This window comes from Pongo abelii, chromosome 19, assembly GCF_028885655.2.
Source record: "Pongo abelii isolate AG06213 chromosome 19, NHGRI_mPonAbe1-v2.0_pri, whole genome shotgun sequence".
In the NCBI taxonomy this organism is placed as follows: Eukaryota; Metazoa; Chordata; class Mammalia; order Primates; family Hominidae; genus Pongo; species Pongo abelii.
Genome location: NC_072004.2, coordinates 21,614,320 through 21,632,167, shown reverse-complemented (window position 1 = coordinate 21,632,167; position 17,848 = coordinate 21,614,320). Strand labels below are relative to the sequence as shown.

The following is a 17,848-nucleotide window of genomic DNA, read 5'->3' as shown; positions in this document are numbered from 1 at the left end:
CCTAAGCATTATATTAGGCTTTTTTTTTTTTTCGAGACAGGGTCTCCACTCCACTCCACTCAGGTTAGAGGGCAGTGGCACAATCAAGACTCACTGTAGCTTTGGCCTCCCTGGCTCAGGTGATCCTCCCACTTCAGCCTCCTGGGTAGCTGAACTAGAGGTGCACGCCCCCACACCCAGCTAAATATATTTGTACTTTTTGTAGAGATGGGGTTTTGCCATGCTGCCCAGGCTGGTCTGGAACTCCTGGGCTCAAGTGATCCACCCACCTCGGCCTCCCAAAGTGCTGGGATTACAGGCGTGAGCCACTGCACCTGGCCTTGTACCAAGCACTTGTACATACATCACTGAACTCATTTATATCACAATTCTGAAAGGAGAGGTCAAAAAATATGCAAGCTGCAAGATTTTCCCTAGGTCCTCTTACTTTACTTCTAGTGCTCTTCCACCAAATCATGATTATTTCTGTTGTAAATATATAAATATAAAAGAGGCTTTTTATTTCAAAACACCAGTGGTAAAAAAGAAGTTACAGAGCTTTTCTTAGAAAATCATGAGATTATCTGCTATTGCAATAACTTCTGTTTCCTCTTTATAATGTTTGAAACAGAAATAAGCATGGAACAGGAAAATACACTGAACTGTTTTTCTAAGAACAAAATACTTATCAATAAATTATCACTAAGTTTATATTATGGCATATCATTGTTTTCAAAGCTCTTTGCACTGAAATGAGATGCTACTTGCAGCAAACTGTTACTCTCTTCAAAAGTAAGGAGAATAGCATCTGAAGTATGGCCTCTGAACTGGCTTTACATTTCATCTTTACTACCAATGGAAATAATGATGTAACCTCTCCATTAATATGTTAGGAAGATGAAATTATGTCTGAAAACTAGAACGTCTATTGTTAAGTAGCAAGGGTTTTGAGACTGTGGGAAGACAATTAATTCCTATGAAAAATAACAAATGTTTCTCCTTTGGATAAGGCCACTGTGAATGTCACTACTTGACTCTTGCAGACAAATGGAGTTGAATTGAAAACATGACTTTATCCAACGGGCCAAAAATGCCAGAACCACTATCACCACCCTTAAATGTGTGTGTGTGTTTGTTCGTGTGGTTCAAAAATCCATTATACTTTCCAAGTTGCATAGAGTTGTTTTTTAAAAATATATTTACATACAAAAACATATTTGAAAATGACTAAAGAAAATACCTCAGAATTAATTTTCTTTTGAGCCATTTCTAGCTCCTTTTGTTTACTGGTTAGAATCTGATCTTGTAATATTCTGGCATTCTGTTCTTCAGAAAGTTGCTTCTGGGCATCGTTTCGCTCCTGCACAACCTAGAGAAAACATGGAGGTTTTGGTCTAACAGTACTGAAAAAGAAAGTCTAAAAGGTTAATTAAGAGCAGAGCCTCTCTTATCAAATGGTTAAAAGGAAGTAGCTTGTTAAAACACAAGAACTTTTATCCCTCAAGAATCACTCAAATCTTAATGCATACATGACAGCTAAATTTGTCAAAGAGGAAAAACAGTTCTTAAATACGTGAAGATACAGCATTGTGAAATAAAATTTCTTTCAAAACATTTAACTAGTGTCATTATAGTTTCAAAGCTATTTAGCCTGTATGTTAACATAAACAATGTGCAAATGAACATCTATGCTAGTGATTAAACTCAACTTATCCTCCATTCTGAAAACATAGACTAAGCATCTATTAGATACCGAGGTTTACAGTAAATAATTTTATCTATAAATGTCATAGTTCATTTTTAAGAGGAGATAACAGTTTTGGTTTGTTTTAAACCTAAATGATATACATGAAGCCAAAAAATTTATAAGTAATACTGATGAAAACATAAAGTTAGAAATATGAACTTTTCACCAAAGATTAATTTACCAGATCCAAGTTCTTTCTTACTGTCTTCAATTCCTTAACAAGTCTTCTCAGATTCCATTTAAGTCGCTGCTTCGTTTCAACTTCTTTCTCACATTCCTCTTCTTTTATTCTTAACCGTTCACTATCTTTATTATATAACATATCGGCATTTCCTTTCTCCTCTTTTTCTTGTTTTAAGGCAAGTCTGCAGTTAAATATGGATTATATTAAAATGTGTTTTGTTAGAAAATAAAAAAGTTTATTTTGTGATCTGGCTCTTCCCCTGTGGGTTTATTATCCTCATAGAAACTCCTATGCTCTTGTTTCCTTTCGAGTTCTCATGTTTTTAATTTCTCACTTCCATCTCTTCCAAGGGGCATATATATTTGAGAGGTAGTGAGGAAAGAAACAGTCCGTTAACTAGTAAGTTTCTGTTACTAATAACCCTGGTAAATATTATGGAAAAGCATATTTGAAATTTTTCAGTAAGGTAACAAGTTGAAAATTACTTCTTTTTCACGTTATGCAAGTTGAAAATTAGTTAATTAGAACAGATCATTTAGAGTTAGCTAATTTAAAAGAAGTTACTGTTTAGAAATTCACTAGAAATGCATTTTCATCTTCATGAAATATTGTATATGTAGCCATAAAAATGATTTACAGTGTAAAATAACACCTTCAGATGTCATTCACACAACATGTATCTGCAGATTACTATAATCCAAGACTAGGCTAAGCTGTCTAATAACTGTTACCCCCATTCTTTTTATGTTTCTCTTTTTGGTAACACTTTCAACTTATCTTCTTGATTCTTATGTATTTTATAAGCAATTTTAAAATCTCTTTTTGGAACAAGACAGGATCTAATATTTATTATAAAAGTAAAGGATAATATGTGTTTCAACATTAAATTTGGAATTAATTTTATCTGCATATGAGAGATATGGAATAAACTAATCATCAATTACTTTCCATTTTACTTCTTATTTCATGCATATTTAGAATAAAACTGGGAAGTCCCAGCCTGAGCAATCAGGTAAGAGAAAGAAATAAAGGGCATCCAAATTGGAAAAGAGAAAGTCAAACTATCTCTGTTTGCCTATGACATAATCTTTTAGCTTAGAAAACCCGAAAGACTCCTAGATTTGATCAATGAAATCAGTAAAAGTCTCAGGTTACAAAGTTAATGTACACAAATCAGTAACACTAGTAAACATCAAGAATGACCAAGGTGAGAATCAAATCAAGAACCTAATCCCTTTTACAATAGCTGCAATAACAACAACAACAACAAAAACCTAGGAATATACTTAACCAAGGAGGTGAAAGATCTCTGCAAGGAGAAGTAGAAAGCACTGCTGAAGGAAATCATAGATGACACAAACAAATGGAAATATGCCCTATGTTCCTAGATTAGAAGAATCAATACAGTGAAAATGACCATATTAACCAAAGCAATCTACAGATTCGATGCAATTCCTATCCACATACCACTGTCATTCTTCACAGAATTAGAGAAAGTACTCCTAAAACTCACAGGGAGTCAAAAAGAGCCTGAATAGCCAAAGCAATCCCAAGCAAAAAGAACGAAGCCAGAGGCATCACATAACCAGATATTAAACCATACGACAAGGCTAAAGTAACCAAAACAGCATGGTACTTGTATAAAAGTACATATGTAGACCAATGGAACAGAATAGTGAACCTAGAAATAAAGCCAAATATGTATAACCAGCTGACCTTTCACAAAGCATACAAAGATATAAACTGGACAAAGAAAACCCTATTCAATAAATGGTGTTGGGAAAATTGAATAGCCACATGTAGAAGAATGAAACTGGATCCCTATCTCTCACCATATATAAAAATTAACTCAAGATGGATTAGGCCTAACATGGTAGTTCACATCTGTAATCCTGGTGCTTTGGGAGGCCAAGGCAGGAGAATGGCTTGAGCCCAGGAGTTTGAGACCAGCCTGGGCAACATAGTGGGACCTCATCTCTACCAAAAAAAAAAAAAACTATGTGTATATATATATATAAAACATATAATATATATTATATATAAACATATATGTTATATAAATATATATAACATATATGTTACAAATACATAACATATATAAATACATATTTTTATGTTATATATATTTATATATAACATATATTTTAATATTATATATAAACATATTATATATTATATATATATATAACATATTTTTTATATATATATATATATATTTTTTTTTTTTGAGACAGAGTCTCGCTCTGCTGCCCAGGCTGGAGTGCAGTGGTGTGATCTCGGCTCACTGCAACCTCTGCCTCCCGGGTTCAAGCGATTCTCCTGTCTCAGCCTCCTGAGTAGCTGGGAATACAGGCATGCGCCACCACACCCCGCTAATTTTTGTATTTTTAGTAGAGACGGGGTTTCATCATGCTGGTCAGGCTGGTCTTGAACTCCTAACCTCGTGATCTGCCTGCCTTGGCCTCCCAAACTGCTGGGATTACAGGTGTGAGCCACTGCGCCCGGCCCCCAAAAATATTTTTTTAATTAAAAAAGAGATGGATTAAAAACTTAAATCTATAACCTGAAACTACAAAAAAAATCTGAAAGAAAGCCTAGAAAAAAACTCTCTGGGCACTGGCCTAGGCAAAGAATTTAGGATGAAGACCCCAGAACTAAATGCAACAAAAACAAAAATAAATAAATGAGACCTAATTAAATGAAAAGGCTGGCCTGGCACAGTGGCTCAGGCCTATAATCCCAGCACTTTGGGAGGCCGAGGTGGGGGAATCACCTGAGGTTGGGGGTTTGAGACCAGCCTGACCAACACAGAGAAACCTTGTCTCTACTAAAAATACAAAATTAGCCAGGTGTGGTGGCACATGCCTTTAATCCCAGCTACCTGGGAGGCTGAGGCAGGAGAATCGCTTTAACCAGGAGGCAGAGGTTGCGGTGAGCCAAGATCATACCATTGCACTCCAGCCTGGGCAACAAGAGTGAAAGTCTGTCTCAAAAAAAAAAGAGAAGAAAAGGTTTCTGCACAATAAAAGAAATAATCGGAGTAAACAGACAACGTACAAAATAGGAGAAAATATTTGCAAACTATGCATCTGACAAAGGACAAACAAATCAGCAAGAAAAATAAAAATAATCCCATCAAAAAGTGCACAAATGACATGAACAGATATTTCTCAAAAGAAGATGCACAAATGGCCAACAAACATATTTTAAAATGCTCAACATCACTAGTATTCAGGGAAATGCAAACTAAAACAACAAGGAGATAGCACCTTACTCCAGAATGCTCATTATTAAAAAGTCAAAAAACAATAGATGTTGGTGCAGATGTGGTGAAAAGGAAATGCTTATACACTGCTGGTGGGAATGTAAATTAGTACAACCTCTATGAAAAACAGTAGACAGATTTCTCAAAGAACTAAAATAGAGCTACCATTCAATCCAACAATCCACTACTGGGTATCTACCCAAAGGAAAAGACATCATTATATCAAAAAGTCACCTGCAAACATATGTCTATTGCAGCACATTTCACAATTGCAAAGATATGGAATCAACCTAAGTGTCCATCAACTGATGAATGGAATAAATAATATGTGGCATATATACGCCATGGAGTACTATTCAGCCATAAGAAGAATGAAATAATGTCTTTTGCAGCAACTTGGAAGGGACTGGAGGCCATTATTCTAAGTGAACTAACTCAGGAATGGAAAGCCAAATAAAACCACATTCTCACTCATCATAGGGAGTTAAGCTATGGGTGCACAAATGCAGACAGAGTGGTATAATGGATATCGGAGAATCAGAAGTCAGGGATTGTGGGAGGAGGGTGAGGGATGAGAAACTACCTACTGAGGTACAATGTGTACTACTCGGGTGATGGGTGCACTAAAATCCCAGACTTCACCACCATACAATTCATCCATTTAACCGAAAACCACTTGGAACCCTAAATCTATGAAATTTAAAAAAAAGCTTTCAAAAAGAATAAGACTGTATAAATATTTTAAAAATTACTTTGGGTTTAGAAAAGTGACCGGTTCATGCTCTGTTGGTTGAACAGTAAATTAACACAAACATTCTTGTGAAAAATTAAGAAATATTGATCAAAGTTCTTTTTAAAAAGTTCCTACATTTCAACCAAATAATTCTATATTGGAGAATTTATTCAAAGTGAACAGTTTAGGAATGTAGAAAAAGATTTATATAAAAAAAAGTTTTGGGCTGGGCATGATGGCTCACTCCTGTAATACTAATGACTGGGGAGGCCAAGGCAGAAGGAATGCTTGAGGTCAGGAGTTGGAGATCATCCTGAGCAACATAGTGAGACCCTGTCTCTACAAAACACTTAAAAAGTTAGCCAAGCATAGGAACGTGCACCTGGAGTCCCAACTACTTAGGATGCTGAGGCAGGAGGATGGAGTTCAAGGCTGCAGGGAGGTATGATCACACCAGTGAACTCCAGCCTCAGGCACAGAGTAAGACCCTGTGTCTACAAATAATAATAATGATAAAAGATGTTCCTTACATCATTAATTATAAATACAAGATAATTTTAAAACCCAAATTACAATTTGTTAAATGCATAACAAGATTTCATATGATGGAATTCTATATGGCCATTAAGATTGCAAAGAATATGCATTTATTTATTAGAAGAGTTCACAGTTAATCATTTGTTTTATTATTTCCAAGAATTTCATATTCCACAAGACCAAGATTTCTCCCCCATTAATCCCCAGAAGGTAAGTCAGCAATTACAAAAATTCTGATATATTATCTTTAGTATAAATATTTATTTAGAACTAGAATATCATACCTCAAACTGTACAGCTCTTTCTCCCATTCAATTTTTTGAAGCTCTAACTGTAATTTTGTCTTTTTTGTTTCAGATAGCTCCTTTTGTAGTACACTGACCATATTTTCCATTTGTTTAATTTTTACTGTAAGTCGTTCATAGTCATTATTCTTAAGTTCCAGTAAGCGTTCATATAAACAAAATGTGTCTTGGATTCTTGATAGGCTAACAGAATCTGTGTCAGGGAGAAAACAAGGTGGAAATAAAATATATGAGTACTTTTTAGGTATAAAGGACTGTGCATTTTAACATTGTCTCCTTCACACATTGAACAAATATGCACTGAGTGCCTACAATGTGGCAGACATTCTACTAAGCTCTGCAGATAAAACAGACAAGACCTCTGCTCTCATTTAGCCTTAAGAGTAGTGAGGAACAGAGACAACAAACATGGCAATTATAAATTCAGATAGATGGTGTAAGAAAACAGAGTTCTATGATCACATAGGAGAATTTGATCTATACTGGCCCAGGGAAGACTTCCCTGAGGAAGAGATGACTACACTGAGAAATGAAGAGTGAGAAGGAAGCAGTTAAGCAAAGGGGTGGAAAAGCATCCTAGGCAGTCGACAGCAGGTGCTGAAGCTCTGCTGCAATCTGCTTCTGGCCACGATGGACAGCAAGTACTGATTTACCTTCTTGCCTGAAACAACCAAAAATAAAACAGACAAAATATATTGTACAATGATTTACCAGGCAGTGGACTTCAGGTAATGAAGACCATTATCCCCGTAAGACAGGAAACAAATGAAATTCATCCAACATTCCAGCTCCCTGCCTTCACGGAGTTTCCAGGCTACTGCAAAGAGAGAACAAACTGACATAGAGTCCACCAGATTCCCTGAGATGAGATGATGAAGCCGAGAGTCTGGTAAAGCCAAGGCAGACAGAGAAAGAACAGAACAGAACAGAACAGAACAGAAGACAGAGAAAGAACAAAACAGAACACCGGAAAGGACACAGAGTACAGGGAAAGAACACTGAAGATCTGCAAAAATGCCTCCTGGGTATCTAGCAGAGTAACAAACAGCACATGTGTGCCAGAAAACTGCCCCAGACCAAGGGGAAAAAAAATCTCAAAAAAATTGGAAAGAAACATGTCTGGTGCTCACAATGTGCCAAAGAGTGTTCATTCCCATGAGCGACACTGGGAAAACTCAGACTTCGCATGGCAATGAATAGAGTCATCACAAAGCTCTTGCCTCAGGAGCAGGATATTAGACCAAATCATAAAAGCAAGATCAGAAAGATCAAGCTGTTCATATGGAACTCAGCTGTATATTAAAATTAAGCTCAAGCAGATAGGCAGAGGCATGGAAGACTCTTTTTAAGCAAACTACACTTGTAGAGATTTAAATTACAATGTCAAGAATGAAAGCTACAATGGATGGAAGTGAACACAGATTAGACACCACCAAAGAAAAGATTCATAAATTTGAGACATCAGTGAACTATGAGAAAACTTCAAGCAGGAATAAGTCCCCAAAGAGGGAAAAAGAGAGGCAGAAAAATAAAAAAAGAATGGCCAAAACTTTCTAAATTTAAAGAAAACTATAATCCTACAAATCCAGAAGTATCTGGCTGGGAGAGAGGAAATGAAAGTATACTATTCTAATTTTCTTTTTTAAAAAATTTCAGTAGGTTTTTGGGGAACAGGTGGTCTTTGGTTACATGAATAAGTTCTTTAGTGGTGGTTTCTGAGATTTTGGTGTACCCATCACCCAAGCAGCATACACTGTACCCAATCCATAGTCTTTTATCCCTCCCCCCCCTTTTCCCCCCAAGTCCCCAATCTCCATTGTATCATTCTTATGCCCCTGCATCCTCACAGCATAGCTCCCACTTACAAGTGAGAACAGACAATGTTTGGGTTTTAATTCAAAATTTTCTTATGCCAAATATGATATGCCATAATATTTTTTGAAGATGGACAGTGATAAGTTAAAATCATATACTATCAATTATAGTGTAACCACTAAGATAGAAAAAAATAGTTATTGCTAATAAGCCATAAAAGGGAGATAAAAATAAATCATAAAAATTACTGGACTAATTGAGAAGAAAGCAGAAAAAGAAGAAAAGAGAACGAAGAACTGCGCGGACCAATGGAAATCAAACAGCTTGATGACAGACAAACCTCACTGTATCAATAAGCACATTATAAATGGAACTGGCCTAAAAATCTCAATTAAAAGGCAGATTGTCAGACTGGATAAAAATGCAGAAGCTTTTTAAAAAGTTCCTATAAAAAAAGTACTTTAAATGTAAAAACATAAATTGTTCAAAAGGATGGAAAAAGATATACCAGGCTAAAAGTTGACAAAAGAAGACTGAGAAGAAATGGCTACATTAATACCAAAGTAGATTTCACAGCAAAAAAAAAAAAAAAAATTACCAGCTATAAACAGTCATTTCCTAATGACTTTAAAAAGTTCAGTTAATCAAGAACATATAATCTTAAATGTTTGTGCACCTAATAACAGCTTCAAAATATATGAGGTAAAAATCAATAGAAGAAATAGACAAATTCACAAGTACAGTCTGAGATTTGAATATCACTTACTCAATAAGTGATAAAACAAGGGAGCAGCAAATCAGCAAGAATGGAGTAGACTTGAACAACACCATGCTTCTCAAGTACCCAGGGAGCACTTACCAAACAGACCGCATTCTAGGTTCTGCAATCAATCTTAATGAAAGAATTAAGTCAGAAGGATTTAAGTCATACAAAGTATGTTCCCTGACCACAAGGCAATCGAATAACAAATTAGTAACAAAATATCTCATCAAAACACTGAAATATTTTAAAACAAAGTAACACACATCTAAAGAACCCTAGGTCAAAGACATGATGCAAAGAGAAGTTAGAGAGTATTTTGAACTGAACGAAAATGAAAATACTACATATCAGGATTTGTGGAACACAGCTAACAGTACTTAAAATTTTTTAGCACTTAATGTCTATATTAGAAGACTCTCAAGTCAATGGTCTTGACTTCTATCTTAAGAAACTAAAAAAAGAGAAGAAACTAAAAAAGAAGAACAAATTAAACCCAAAGCAAGCAAAGGAAATGATATAATAAACGTCTGCTATAGCCTCACATTTGCATCCTCCCGCAAATCGTATGCTGAAACTTAATCACAGAGGTGATGTTATCAGAAGGTGGGGCTTTGTGGAAGTAATTAGCTCATGGGAGCCAAGCCCTCGTGAATGGGATTAGTGCCCTTATAAAACAGACTCCAGAGGGCTCATTCACCTGTTTGGCCATGTGAGGACACAGGGGGAAAAAAAGGATCTATGAACCAGGTCCCTCACCAGACACCAAATCTGCCAGCACTTAGATCTTGGACTTTAGTGAGAAATCCATTTCTGTTGTTTATAAGCTACCCAGTCTATAGTATTTTGTTATAGCAGGCCGAACAGACCACAACATCAAAGATGAAACCAATAAAACAGAAAAACAATAGGAAAAAAAATCAGTAAAACCACACACTTTGATGAGGTCAATAAAAGTGCGAAAACTCTATCTAGCCAGGTTGATCATAAAAAAGAAGATGCAAATTACAATTTCAAAAACATAGTAATATGACATTTTTATAGATCCTACAGATACTAAAAGAATAGCAATATAATAAGGTGAGATTTATGTGACTAAACATGACAACTTTGATAAAACGGATACTTTCCTTGAAAAACAAAAATTACCAAGGTTCAATCAAGAAGGAATAACCTGAACTGTCCTATATCTATAAAAGAAAATAAAGCATAAGTAAAGCCTTCCTAGAAAGAAAACTCCAGGCCCAGATAGCTATGCTGGTGAATTCTACCAAACATTTAAGAAGTAATATAACAATTTTACATGACCTTTTCCCCACCCTCAAAAAAATAGAGGAGAAATATAACTCATTCTGTCACTCTAGCATTACCCTGAACCAAAATCTGACAACGATATTACAAAAACAGGAAACTCCCTCATGAACGTGGACGTAAAAATTTAACCAATTTCTCAAGAAACCAAGATATTCTCCTTTGGGTGAGTGAACAACCTCTGGTACAGCCATGCGATAATGAGCTATCATGCCATGAGAAGACATGAAGGAACCACAAAGGCATATTACCAAGTGAAAGATGACAGTCTAAAGGCTACACACTGTCTGATACCAACTATATGACATTTTGGAAAAGGCAAGACTATAGATACAGTAAAAAAAAGTCAGTGGTTGCCAGGAGTTGGGGAGGGAAGGCGGGAAAGATGAACAGATGAAGCACAAAGGAGTTTTAAAGCTCTGAAACTACTTTGGATAATACTTCAATGATAAATACATGTCCTTATACCTTTGTCCGAATTCACAGAATGTAAGACACGGAGACTGAGCCCTAATATAAACTATGGACTTTGGGTGATCATGATTATCAATTCAGGATCATCAATGAGATCAAGTGTACCACTCTGGTGAGGATATTGATAACTGTGGAGGCTATGCACGTGTCGGAGCAGGGAGTACAGGGATAATCTCTGTGCCTTACTTTCAGTTTTGCTGTGAAGCTAAAACTACTCTAAAAAATCGCCTTTTAAAACTTTCTAAATAAAACCTTGGCAAATCAAATCCAATGATATGTTACAAGGATAATACATCATAAACAAGTGGGGTTTATCCCCAAATACAGGGTTGGTTTGACATTAAAATATCAGTTATTCACCACATTAAAAAACTAAAAGAGAAGAACCATATGATCATCTTAGTATATAGAGGCATTTAATAAAATACAACATTCATTCCTGATTTAAAAAGAAAAATCCTTCTCAGTAACCAAAGAATACAAGGGAACACCATCAGCATGATAAAGAGCATCCAGAGATGCTCTTTATCAGCTAACATGTGTCATGATGAAGAACTGAATGCTTTCCCTGTAAGATCAGGAACAATACAGGAATGTCTCCTTTCACTATTTTAGTCAGCATTGTACTGAAGCCAGTGCAGTTAGGAAAGAAAAGAAAATAAAAGCTACCTGAGTTGAAAGGAAGAAGTAAAACTGTCTTTATTCACAATCGTGATCACATAATAGGGATGGGTAAAATCCAACCTGTGGCACAGCTTCTTATTTTTGCAAATAAAGTTTTATTGGAACGCAGCTGTGTTTTTTAACATATGTATTGTCTATGGTTGGTCTCATACTACAATGGCAGAGTTGATTGGCTGTGACAGAGACCATTTTGTCACAAGTTTAAAATATTTACTATGTTTAGTAAGATAACAGTTTGAAAATGAAAAAGGTTTGACTACCTTTGGTGTATGTAAAAAAGCTGACTGAATCGAATCTCAATTTTAAATGTTCATAAGCTACCGAGATTGGAAAAGACAGTTCACCAAAGAAGATACACAGGTGGCAAATAAGCACATACAGGATGCTCAACATTATTAATCTTTATGGTAATACACATTAAAACCATAATGATATGCATAATACACACCTATCAGAATGGCTAAAATTTCAAAATTAAAAAACAGCAATAATAAGAGCTTGTGATGATACAGAACAACAAGAAATGTTGTATACTGTTGGTTGGAATGGAAAATCAATACAAATACTTTGGAAAACAATTTAGCAGTTTCTTAATAAAGAAATACAAAGGGACAGGAAGAGACTTTTATGGATGATGAACATGTTAACTCTCTTGATTATGGTGATGGTTTCACATGTGCATATGATTGTATATTTTATATATGTGCAGTCTATCATATATCAGTTATACCTCACTGAAGCTATCAACTGCTGGAACAAACATCTAAGATACTGGGTGGGACACAGAGAAAGAGAAGCGTAAAAACGATGTAGGATAAAGCTAGAGGATTCAGATCTCTAACCTTATAGCTATGAGAAGTAGTAGCTGAGTTATAAGCAAAGGAGTAACATGATCAGACCTGAATTTTTAAAAATATATCATTATGAATGCAGAGTAGACCATGGTTTTAGGAGGTGGGGTATTCAGGAAAACAGTTCTAAGATTCCTAAGATTTCCGCAGCATTCCAGGTGGAGAAAAAATGGTAACCTGACATTGGGGGAAGGAATAGGAGAGAAACAGAGTCAACAAAAAGATTGGGAGTGCCACTCACACTGAGAAAAGTACAGTGGAGTTCTCATGGCTCTTTGGTGTAGAATATAAGTTAGTTGTCTATTTTAACACTGAGCATATTTCTGAGATGCGCTTCACTATCACATGTCAGTTCTCAGCAATGTATACACACACTACTGCAGGATACATCAAAAGGCCTTGCATTTATGCAATGGTCCTACCTTTACACTCCATTCCAAGTTGTTCAATCAGCAATATAAAATTCTCATAAATAGAGTGAGATAACTCACAATCCTCTGAGGCTGTTTCAGATGGCCTCATCGAGTCAGCAAAGTCAGCCCCAGGATGTATTTGGTTTTTGACCTATAAGATAAATAATACTGTTTCAAAATGTCCTCGAAAGATTTATAGCGTATGCTAAATGTACAGAAGTGGTATTTCTCCATTTTTTTTTTTTTGATGAGCAAAAACACAGGTACTTCTTTAAAGCAACAGATTGTTCTTAAACAGTACTGTTATCAATGGCTACTGTTTCTTAATCACTTTTTCTAAGCAAACAGTTTTACAACAAAACATCCTGTTTTTTTCATTTTACCTTTTAGAATTTTTTGGGGGGGGGATCTATTGATTTTATTTTTTTTTATTATATTATTTTATTATTATTATACTCTAAGTTTTAGGGTACATGTGCACAATGTGCAGGTTTGTTACATATGTATACATGTGCCATGTTGGTGTGCTGCACCCATTAACTCGTCATTTAGCATTAGGCATATCTCCTAATGCTATCCCTCCCCCCTCCCCCCACCCCACAACAGTCCCCGGTGTGTGATGTTCCCCTTCCTGTGTCCATGTGTTCTCATTGTTCAGTTCCCATCTGTGAGTGAGAACGTCTGGTGTTTGGTTTTTAGAATTTTTTTTTAAAATAATATTTTAGATCATTTACTTTTTTACAATACCTTGTTCTTTTCATTAGAATTTTTATCTGCAGGCCTGAAAAAAGAAACAATTCCTTTTAGAAAAATAGCAAAGATGTAAAATACAAAGACTATCTAATACTATTGCTTTATCATATAAAATACCTGCATTTGTATTACTTCTATTCATCAAGTGTACAGGTAATTTTTTTTTACAGGTAATGTAAAATACAGTAATTTTCTACAATGGACATTAAACTATAAACAGAAACAGCAACATTATGGGATAAAGAAATTTGCTACTACTAATATCATTACAAAGAATTAAATTTAGGTCAAGATTTCTGATAGTAAAACCAAAAGAAAAAAAATGTGTTACGTGCATTGTGTGATAAAAATAAATATACCAGGGTTTTCTCATTGTTGTCCTTTTCAATAAAAACAAGCTTTTACGGGCACTAAAACCTATTTGGAAAATATTACTCACATTCTTATATAAGGGACACCCCTTTTTAATGATGATATTAGTTAGCTTTTTCTGGACTTGCTATGCAGGTACTATGCATCATTCTGAGCACTGTCTATGTGTCAAACTCATGTAATCCTCTCAACAATTCTGTGAGGTCAGTAACATATTAAGTATTTTATAAAGAAAGAACATAGGCACAGAAGGGCTATGTGACTTTCCTCAGCCCATACAGTTGGCCAGTAGCAGACCCAGCACTGAAACCCAAGAATTCTGCCTCAAAAACATGTGTTTCCTGATATGCTGTGAAGGTAACATTTGTTTTCAAGTGTTTTAAAGAGAGATGATAGCAGATGAAACCACATTGTCATTCCATTTCTGACTACAACTATAATAACTTCAGAATCTTGCAATTTTTTTCTAACAAAAAAACTTTATACTGAGGCAAGTTCGGAAACCTATTTTCAAAAAACTAAAAATTATTTTTAATGAAATCCATCAACAGGTGTTCATTCATGTATTCACCCATTTATTCATGCATGCAACAAATAAATACTCATTGAGCACACAATACATGCTGATGGCAATGTTGGTCCAGGGAAACATGGTTTTGATATTTTAGAACTTTATAATCCATTGTGGGTCAACCTGATTAAATATTTTTTTAAAAAAACTTTATAGGCCGGGCACAGTGGCTCAAGCCTGTAATCTCAGCACCTTGGGAGGCCGAGGCAGGTGGATCATAAGGTCGGGAGTTCAAGACCAGCCTGGCCAAGATGGTGAAACCCCGTCTCCACTAAAAATACAAAAATTAGCTGGGCGCGGTGGCAGGCGTCTGTAATCCTGGCTGCTCAGGAGACTGAGGCGGAAGAATCGCTTGAACCTGGAAGGCGGAGGTTGCAGTGAGCCGAGATCACACCACTGCACTCTGGCCTGGGTGACAGAGCAAGACTCTGTCTCAAAAAAACAAACAAGCAAACAAAAAAAACCCAAAAACAACTTTATAATCCAGAAGTAATAATCTGTGATAGATTGTCAACAGTTAGCTTTTCTAAAGTACTTGAACAAACCCCCCGCTTCTCCCCAGAATCTAAACAACTATAAAGTTGATACACCTGACATTTTAGAGTACCTTAGCAGATCATACCTATTCATCAAGGGATGTTTAAATTCTCTTCAGTATGGCCTAAGTGTTTGCATGTTTATTATTTCACAATTTTAAATACTCTTCATATGATAGTTTAAATTTCAGGTCACTATTTATATGTTCAGTTGTGCTAATATGTTACATTTCTGAACCAATGCTGAAGGAAAAAACTCTTACCATAAAACTCTACATGAATAAGCACTTTAAGGACAATTAGTTTGCTAAAAATCTATAAAAGATAATGAATCAAGCTTTCAAAAACTTAGACATACAAACAAAATTAAATCTCATAAACATGTTCTTCTTGTCCGTATCATTCCCAGCAGCATACAAACATATTCTAAAAGCTTCTATTTAAAAAAAAAAAAAAAGAAAGAAAATCCCCTTGAATCCCACATTCTTCTTCATTTATCACTCATTTCTCTATTGCCTTTCCCAATAACGGTTCCCTCAAGGGGTGTCTATGCTTATCCACTATAGTGAGGATTCCACGGCAATTATTTATTGAAACTGCTCCTTGTCACAGTCACCAGCCCTCATTGTAATCAGTCTTTCAGCATTGATGTAGTTGAGTATTCTCTAGCTTTGGCAGACTACATTATTCTGTTTCCAGGAAAAGTAACCACTGCAAATGTTCTTTCTCAGAGAAATAAAGAACTTATACATTTTAACTTCTTTCATCCTCATCTATTTAACTTAATCTGCTGTCATCATCTACTTGTAGCAGACCATGAGTTACTAAATTAGCCTTCTCAAACACTGGTGTAATCACAGACTATTTTGAGGTCCATTTTTTATTTTCATATTTCTTTACTTCCTTGATATGTAACGCAGTACCAGAAGTTAAAAAAAATCTATAAAAAGCCAATGTTTTATAATAATTCTACTGATAATGAATAAAAAAATTTTGTAAAATTCCAACTCTTCCCCATCTCAATTCATTAATTTAAAAAACACAGTTATGAATTACCAACAACATATAAAGAAATATATATTTCCTGCCTCAAAAACCAGGTAATATGCAATTATGATACAATGTGTAGTTTAAAAGTTGATATATGAAAAGTTATATTTTAGCACAAGGAAGGCATTACAGAAGAGGCAAAATATAAGAGGAGCTCACCAGGGAAAAACAGAGAAAACTGCTCTACTTGGAGAATGGAATGAGAGCACAAAGATTAGTCCCATGGAGTCTAGGTGTTTCCTAGGAATTTGAAAGGAAAAGTGTAAAACACAAGGAAACTAAGAATGGAAGATGAATGCTATACTAAAAAGTTGGAGTCAGCCGGGCACAGTGGTTCACGCCTGTAATCCCAGCACTTTGGGAGGCTGAGGCGGGAGGATCACGAGGTCAGTAGATCAAGACCATCCTGGCCAACATGGAGAAACCCCGTCTCTACTAAAAATACAAAAATTAGCTGGGCTTGGTGGCATGCCTGTAGTCCCAGCTACTTGGGAGGCTGATGCAGGAGAATCGCTTGAACCCAGGAGCCAGAGTTTGCAGTGAGCTGAGATTGCCACTGCACTCCAGCCCTGCGAAAGAGTGAGACTCCGTCACAAAGAAAAAAAAAAGCTGGAGTCCACTGCATACAGGCAATGACTCTTACACATGAACTCATATTTAGATCTGTGCTATGTTTTGGGTTTTGTTTTTAAATATAATGTTTAAACAGTTTAAACAAAGTTTTAAAAATAACAGGCACATATTACATGAAAGAAATCAGGAAAACTTCTTGGGAAGAAAAAAATCTTACTGTTAAAATTCCTAAATGTCATTATAGTCATTATATATATATAGTTCAAAAGTAGCAATATTCTGATTAGTTATAAAAGTTTGTTTGAAAATAAAATAATTTGGTAAATTTCCTATATGTTTAGTCTAGTATTTAGTCTTAATATAAAAAACTGGATTTGCCAGCAGAAAATTGAAATTTTTTTTTATGAAGTAAACACACATTATATCACTATCATTGCATGGAACAGAAAGTGAACCAAAAAAAGATTAAGGAATAAAAAAAAGAGTATCACTATCATATAAATACATACATTAACAAAGAGACAAACATTTCCCAGTGGAGATTATGTTAGTTTAGCAGAAGTCTATGAAAATAACAAAAACTGAAATAAAACTAATAATTGCTTTTTATTAGTTTGTTTTTAACTATGTAGAGAATTCTTCTGGTTAAGACAAAGCATCAAAAAAATGAGATCTTCCTGAGAGCAATTATTAAACAATTCCTCTTGACCCATACTTCCAAATTAAGTCTATAGTTCTGGAATATGAAATCATTTTCATTTTAAACATAGTTGATGGAAGGCAATTTTTAAACAGAAAACTGCAGTTTAAAGTTGCCTCAAACTTAGGAAAGAACTGACCTGTAGCCATGGTAGTAACAAGCAACCACCCACAGCCAGTTGTAAATACAGTCAATCAATCAGTGACCCTTGGCCTCTGTCACCAACCAGTATCAA

The 17,848-nt window shown here is 35.3% G+C and overlaps 1 protein-coding gene across 7 annotated transcripts in view; it reads right to left on the bottom strand.

Moving 5' to 3' along the window:
- LOC100443043 (coiled-coil domain-containing protein 144A) overlaps positions 1 to 17,848 on the bottom strand; it is a 142,721-nt gene that overhangs the window by 65,051 nt on the left and 59,822 nt on the right. For 6 of the 7 annotated variants that reach the window (XM_054536307.2, XM_054536314.2, XM_054536316.2 and 3 more), the window contains 5 exons: positions 13,806 to 13,839; positions 13,068 to 13,209; positions 6,730 to 6,943; positions 1,908 to 2,091; positions 1,220 to 1,348 (listed from right to left, as the gene is read on the bottom strand). In XM_054536307.2, coding sequence (XP_054392282.1) covers positions 1,220 to 1,348; positions 1,908 to 2,091; positions 6,730 to 6,943; positions 13,068 to 13,209; positions 13,806 to 13,839 — 703 coding nt within the window. Of the gene's footprint in view, positions 1 to 1,219; positions 1,349 to 1,907; positions 2,092 to 6,729; positions 6,944 to 13,067; positions 13,210 to 13,805; positions 13,840 to 16,499; positions 16,581 to 17,848 lie in introns of all 7 variants that reach the window. The other variant, XM_054536306.2, reaches the window with a different exon arrangement.